The 7,520-nt window shown below is 41.4% G+C and overlaps 1 protein-coding gene across 1 annotated transcript; it reads right to left on the minus strand.

The window, feature by feature from the left end:
- Positions 1–715: 715 nt before the first annotated feature.
- On the minus strand, positions 716–3,702 carry tnni1a (troponin I type 1a (skeletal, slow)). Its single transcript, XM_069687420.1, has 5 exons — positions 3,551–3,702; positions 3,221–3,352; positions 2,267–2,356; positions 1,959–2,135; positions 716–1,355 (listed from the first exon to the last, which is right to left on the minus strand). The coding sequence occupies exons 1-5, from the start codon at positions 3,557–3,559 to the stop codon at positions 1,251–1,253; spliced, it is 513 nt and encodes a 170-aa protein (XP_069543521.1). The 5' UTR covers positions 3,560–3,702; the 3' UTR covers positions 716–1,250.
- Between the last annotated feature and the right edge of the window lie 3,818 nt (positions 3,703–7,520).

Below are 7,520 nucleotides of genomic sequence, written 5' to 3' on the forward strand. Positions count from 1 at the left end.
CACCTTTCTGTGGAACCCAGTGTGCTGGACTCTGACCCAGGCTCATGCCCAGTCCACAACACACACACACACACACTCCACCTCACCTGGCTTTATACCACCGGCGCCTATTATAGTCTGTGAGGCCACAATAAACAGGGTGAGCCCAGTTATCATGATAACTCATAACTGAATTTAGGCACTTGTTGCTTCTCCAGATTCTTCTTATTTGTGTGTGTGTGTGTGTGTGTGTGTGTGTGTGTGTGTGTGTGTGTGTGTGTGTGTGTGTGTGTGTGTGTGTGTGTGTGTGTGTGTGTGTGTGTGTGTGTGTGTGTGTGTGTGTGTGTGTGTGTGTGTGTGTGCAAATATAAGGCTGTGTCACCAATAGCGTTTGGAAAAAGTGTCGTTTATATCTACTGTACCATTAAGATGCTTTCTCAAGGAAACTGTAAACCTCAAATGCAAATACACAAGGGACATTTTGTGCATTGGGTATGAAGAATATTTGTGTAGTCTTAGATTCAGGAGATTCTGATGGGGAGAAGGAATACTGTAGATGTCATTTTAAGAATTTCAACTAGTTAACTGAACTTTCATTTGTGGAAAATAAACAAAAAATGTTCAGCACAAATGATCAATTCAATAATAGCATGTGGGGGCAGTCACTGAATACAGCAAATATTCATGGAGCACGCAAGAAAAAAAAGCATTACAAAGAAATGTTTTTGATGTCCAGAGTACTTTTTGTATCTTTTTATTGCAATGTCAGTTTTCATGCAAATCCAGATGATGAAGTGCACATCACTTTGTTACAGAATGCAAATCCAAAGCACATTGTTATGATTTGTCCCCAAGCAAGAATATGAAATATGCTTTTTAATTTGGCCAGATCGGCTCTCATTTGTTGGCCTTTCGATTTAGATACTATATTGTCCACATTTTAATTTTAGAGATACAAGTTCCAAATTTGGACATTTCTGTAAAAACATAAGCCTGAATGACCGGGGTTAAGGTTAAATATCAGTTATTAGAACTATAAATAATTGTACATGGCAGATAAAGTCCTTTTAAGACCTTATCAAAGACCAGCAAGCAGAAGAGTCGGAAACCTTCGAGGAGAGCAACATCTTCTCACCTCCATGGCACTAACATATCAACGTATGTCAGCATGAAGTAGAATTACATAAACTGCAAATAAAAGTGTGGGAGTACAATATTCAAATGGAGAGTAGAGTGATGTCGCTTATGTGACACTAGCCCGCTTCTTGGCTTCACTGGGCAGGACCCTTAGCAGCATCAAACATCTTCTTCCTTCCCTCCATCCCTGACATGGCCTCCACATTCTTCCTCCAGTCACTGTCTTCTGCTGGCCTCTTCTGCAGAAAGTAGAAAGTTGGATGTTGTAAAAAAACAAAACAAATTAAAATAGTTTTTTTTTTTTTTTTTTTTTTAAAGAGGCTGCAAAGTAGAGCAGGTTCATAAAATCGTATTGTCGTGTCTCAGTCTTTGAGACCCATGCTATCAAATGAGAATCCCCTCAGAGAATACTGTGTACCCGTACTAGTGTAACTGGTTTACCTCACGTAATACTCTTGGAGACACACACATCCCTGCAAGCGCAGAAGCAGATACACACCACAGCCAGCTAATCTTCACATGTGCACACACGCACTGACCAGTGAGCAGAACCGGTCACAAAAGCTACTCTTCTGTGTACAATAGGAACATTGTGCTGTGTACTGTACCTCCTCTCTCACATACGCAGTGGCCTAAATGGATATCTCAAACACTCCTTGAACACACACATTAAGTTTCCAGGTGACATTTTAGGCACTGATGTCATGTGGTCATGTGATCTGGAACTTCACAGTAGCTACACACATGCTTGCGCCCTGAGCAAGGCACACATCTCGTTCAGGCTTGTTTGACTGTGTTTTGTGTGAATCAGTGTGATTTCTTTTTTCTCCATCAGCACACACCTTCTCATTGTCCTCTTTCTTGACAGACTTGAGATTGGCTCGGAGGTCCATGGAGACTTTGTGCTTGGAGCCCAGCAGCGAGCGAAGGATGGCGTCAGCGGACACACGAACGCGTCGAAGATTAGGCCTCTTGAATTTCCCCCTGAGGTCCAAAACCTTGATGTTCAGGTCCTTTATCTGGTCCAGGAACAAAGACGTGAGAGGCGTTTATTTTTCATGCTGCGGGAGTTTTCTCATGGTGCCATGATTGGTCATATTAAATGTTATTCCCAGTTCTGACATAGGGACAAGGTCAAAATATTGCATACCTCGCGTGTGTTTAGCATGACTTTGGCTTCAATGTCATAACGCTCCTCATCGACCACATCTGTCTTGGCATGTAGCTCTCTGCAGAGATCCTACATATTCATACACATAAACAAATTTTGAAAATGCCTGATTTTGAGAGCAACTTCAAATTTGTGCAGTTGGAAAAGTGTGAGTTTTTGGGACATAATCCTTAAACAAGTGACTTATAGGGCCCTGGATTCCTTTGAATATGGAGAATTAACTGAATTTGAAACAAATATTTTTTGAGGTTTATTGGTTTTTGAACGTTTTGAACTCCTGACCACTAGCCTACGTAAAAAGATAGAAGTAGGGACTCATATGGAAATGCAAAATAAAATATCGGCTGTATGTTTAATCAAGATGTGAATACTGTTGTTGATGACCTCATCAAGAGGAAGAGGCTCGAGGCTACCACAGCTAAGGAGATCAATGCTTGATTTGTGTTATCTTTACTAATTGGGTGTTTACAGTTCAAATTCAATGACAGCAAAAAAAACAAAAAAAAAAAAAAAAAGCACAGGGTGGAGTCCATTAACAAACCACCTGTTGGCGTTATAAGCGGTTTGTGGTACTTTCGGCTTTCAATACCGGAGTCGAAATGAACGTAGTTAATTAACATCTGGTGACGAATAAACGCAGGCATTGCTTAACCGGAAGTTAGCCAGTTCGGTCAGCTGAGCCCGCTGGTGCGCATGCTCAGTCAAAGGAGCGCGGCAAATCGGCCAGGTAGGATTCAAACCACCTGGAGCTATCAGTTCAACCAAGAGGTGAAGAAAGAGTTGTGGCACAGTTTATGAAAATAGCCGGATGTTATCGAACTGGATCCTTGACAGCTGTCTGCATTCGGTGTCGCTTCTTTAGCAGCTTTTATTGGTTTTAAATGACAGAGAAGTGAGTGGAGAGAACAATGGGGGAATTTGAGGACGAGTTACCTGGAGCTGCGCTTGGCTCAGGCCACCGGTGTTAAGAGGAGGAGCTCTCTCTGCCAGGTATTTGTGTTTCTCCTCCTCTTTGACTAAGATCTCTTGCTCCAATTCCTCCTTGGCCTTTGCCACCATGAGACTCTGCACAAACATGAGTTGACATGTAATAATATCTTCAAAGGATTGATTTGGGCAAAGGAACATTCGGATTAAATGTTTTCCTCATGCAAACAAAGTGAGACATGTTGTGGTACAGACGTCTCTACCGCCCTCTCGTGGCTAAACGCAGGTATTACATCACAGCGGAGCAGAAGGGATCAGGTCCATGGTCTTTCTTACCTTGAGCATCAGCTTCCTTGAAGCAGAGATCTTTGATTTCCTCTGTATGGACAAGATAATTTAGGACATTGTCAATACAAGTATAATATGAGACGTTCACTTGCAGATAAAAATAAATCATAATCTGAATGGTTTCTGTGGATTTTTGTAGCAACAACACAGTCTTTGGTCACAGTCAGCGGCCACGTCGCCTTACCTCTTGCCTGTAAAAGACAAATGGACATCATTTCAAAGTAATGAAATGCAAAGCTCAAAGAAAATATTTACTTTGTGTGTGTGTGTGTGTGTGTGTGTGTGTGTGAGAGAGAGAGAATGAGTGAATGGTCTATAATAAGAACACAAAGCCTGATCACTCACACATGCTCAGGCATCCTGGTGATGGGATCTCACTGGAAGAGAGAGAAGAGATTAGAAACACACACACGCTGAGAAGTTGGCCGTGTTTGTTTGTCAGCTTTTGGTGGGATAGATCGTCTATTCACACTTCTCTCTAACACGCTCTCAGAATGTGGAGTTGATTTCATTGTATGTAATCTGTCAGCAAGCCAATCAGACCAAATTAGAGACCGACGTGTCCAGCCCTGCCGGTTAACACTCCCACTGACTGTCGTACTTAATAGAAACGTGGCCTCTACTTTTCACGACTCGCAAAACAAATTTCTGCATCTTTATTCTGTATTATCTGGCTGTCAAAAACATCCTCTGGAATTTGTTACGTAAGCATAATGTAGAAAAATCTTGTTTTGATTAGGGTTGTTTTGGTCCTGCTGCTGTGTGGAATACATGGAACATTTTTGAGGCAGTGGGGCGAAAAACACACGTGACAATCTCTATTAAGAGAAATGTATCCTGTAATGTCTGATCACCACATGTTGAGAGTGCATGAAAACTATAATTATTAAACAAGCAGATCAGTTGAAACTGCTGAAACTTTGTATATGGAGCTGAATTCAGAGGACAGGTGGTTAAAAAGATGGCTAAACAAAAATAGATTGAGGATAAATAAGATACATTTGTTTATGTTATTATAAATAAGAGAAACTGGTGTAATAGACAGCTAAAAGTAAATTGTTAAAGTAATACAGTTAAAAAAGATAGCCAAAAGTAAATGAATAAACCGTTAACATGATAAGGTAAAAGTAATGGATAAATGGTTAAAATACAAAAACTACAAAAAAACAAAATACAGTTTAAGTTGTTGGTAAAAGTGTTGGGTAAATAGTTAAAATCATTAATAGATAACTATCCAAACATAATGAATAATTGGTTGAGGGAGCCACCTCAATGGTAATAGATATATGGTTGAAATTATTTGGTAAAAGTAAGGAAAAATGGTCAAAATATACAACGCCATCAAAGAAGGAGTATTGGAGTTCATTGGTGCGTTTGCCTCATCAAACACGTTTGAGAACCATTGGTCTAAGAAACCTTAAATCCATCTTTACGTTTAGTATTTAGGTTATTAAGGCTTTTAGACTGCTGCTGCTAAATTTGTATGCACCCAAATAGTGTGGCGGAGAATGACGTGTTGTAGGAAGTGCAATGAAAAATGACATTTGCAATGGAGAAGCTCAACAGCGGGGAGGTCTTTTCAGATAACGATGTTCTAGTTTAAAAAAAAAAAAAAATCTTCAGACCTCGCAGTCGACAGTTTCGCTCAAATCTTTTCAATCCAACATAAAGGATCATGAAAGCAGTGACACATTTAACGAGGCATAAGCTGATGCTGTGTTTTAATTCGTCTTGGCTCTTATCTCTATTGTATTGTTTTCACTTTTGTCATCACCTTACCGCTCCCCTCCTCTCCCCTCAGTCGCATGCCCTTCTGCCCTTTATCGAATCGACACGCAATTAACAGCGCTCACCCCTTCTCTGCCTCGCCTCACCCTTTGTCTCCACGTCTCTCTGCCATTTCACTGTTTGGTTTGAGTCGAGAATGACGCCTCATAAGAGCCCCTAACATAACGGGGCTACAAGCTGCTCCAGCGGATTAGGAAAATTCCACACTGATAGCTGTCCCTCATCCATCTCTTCTGTCTCCCTCATCCCCATCTTTCTCCTCGGGATTATCTCAGGGGGAGGAATTTAGAGTGGCCTGTCTCCCCAAATAGACCAGGGGACATCTGATGGACAGCTGTGGAGGATGGTTGTGCTGAGCCTGGATCAGGGATTTACTGCTAGTAACTCATGGATGCTTATGAACCTCTGTGGTGCCGCCAACTTGGCAATGCAAAAAGTAACCTAAGGGGCTTTGGAAAGTTCACATCAACCTCAGATTTGAACAGATCTGCTTTGGCTACAGATTTAAACCCATTGGTTGCTATTATTTGTGTTAATCATCCCGTGGAATGTTTTGGCTGGAGCTCGTGATAGGTTATATATAACCACAGTCAAGGATGAAACGAGGCCGCAAACAAAATTACATTAAAACACTTTTATATGTTTCTCTATGTCTCTGCCGATGTCCCTGTTCACTTGATTGACGTAAACTATTCTACACCGACACCATCAGAAACAGAAACGAACACTACTAGATCTGTCTATACGTTACCACATTTATGTATTCAAACTGTCCATGCACATGAACGTAGGCCTAAGACTACACCTGAAAAGCGTTGCAGACCACACCGCGAAGGGGACCTTACCTGTGTCAGAGGCAGCAGACGGAGATGCGACCACGGCAGAGGCAGGATGGGCCGATCAGAGATGAGCCCGACGATTTGGTGTCCCTCTATTTAACTGCACCACCCCATTGTCTTGCTCTCTCTGTCGGGTTTTTTTTTTTTTTGTGTGTGTTCGTGGAGGCTATTATTAGTCAAGCCCATCTCTCTTGCTGTGTAATCTTACTCTATCCGTTTGTCACTTGCAGATTCATCTAAAACGAGAGGCAAGCAGTTGGAGCTTTGGCCTTGCACCTCACGTGGGGATGACAGCAACTCGGATGTTGAAGGTAAGACTTTCTATGTTTGTACTGGTCAAAGATTGTCTGGGAAGGGAACTGAAACTAATGGGAGCACGAAACCAACACTTGGACGTATTTTAATTAGAAATGCTAAAAGGGAGTGTCACAACACGTGTGCAATGACAGGGGCTCTTTATGTGATTAGGCAATACAGTATTTTTAGCGATGCCAACGTGGTTGGTCCACCACTTTGGTCCTGACTGAAATATCTCCACAACTATTGGATGAAATGCAATAACATTTTGTACGGGCATTTCTGGTCCCTTGTGGTTGAATCCTCATGACTTTGATGATCCCGGGATCCTTTGGCACCACCATAAAGTTTCATTTTGTGATTTTTAAGTGAACTAAAGGAGTGTCGCGTGAACCGCCGCAAAATTTGATGGCGACATTTATGTTCCCCACAATGTAAAGTTAAATGAATTTCTTCCTCTCGCGTCATGAATGAGTCAAAACTATTCCAATACCTGCAAAACAGATGACATTTCCATCAGCCTCAACTGTGGGCAAATTTGTCTTCAATGGTAATTGTATCATGTTATCATGATTTTGCACTAAACTAATATGGTAATGGTACCCCCGCGATGATTAGTATGTTAACATCGTCATGCGAGCAAGGTGGCATGCTGACATTTAATATTTAGCTGAAAATGTTGCAGTGCTTCAGTACAGCCCCTACAGAGCCTGCAGCGTGGCTGTGGACTCTTGTTTACTCGCACCTAAACCTCGAAGGGTAGATCAAAATGTTAGACATGCAAGCGGGGAGTCTCCCGGGGAAATTTAATCCCGAATTAAGCCTCCCAGACAGACGAAATGAAAACTCATTACATACAAACAAAAGGTTTGGGCCACCAAAAGTCAAAACGCAGGATTGGCACCTACTATTACTTCCAGATTGACTGACAGATTTGCAGTAGTAAATTCAAGTTATTATTTTCTAAAATATTGGGATGTCATGTCGTGTGTTTCCATCTGTAATTTGTAAAAAATACATGTGTAGATGTTCTC

This window comes from Brachyistius frenatus, unplaced genomic scaffold (genome assembly GCF_029030835.1).
Source record: "Brachyistius frenatus isolate BFR_SWC_R1_liver_20210118 unplaced genomic scaffold, ASM2903083v1 Contig_6, whole genome shotgun sequence".
Classification (NCBI taxonomy): Eukaryota; Metazoa; Chordata; class Actinopteri; family Embiotocidae; genus Brachyistius; species Brachyistius frenatus.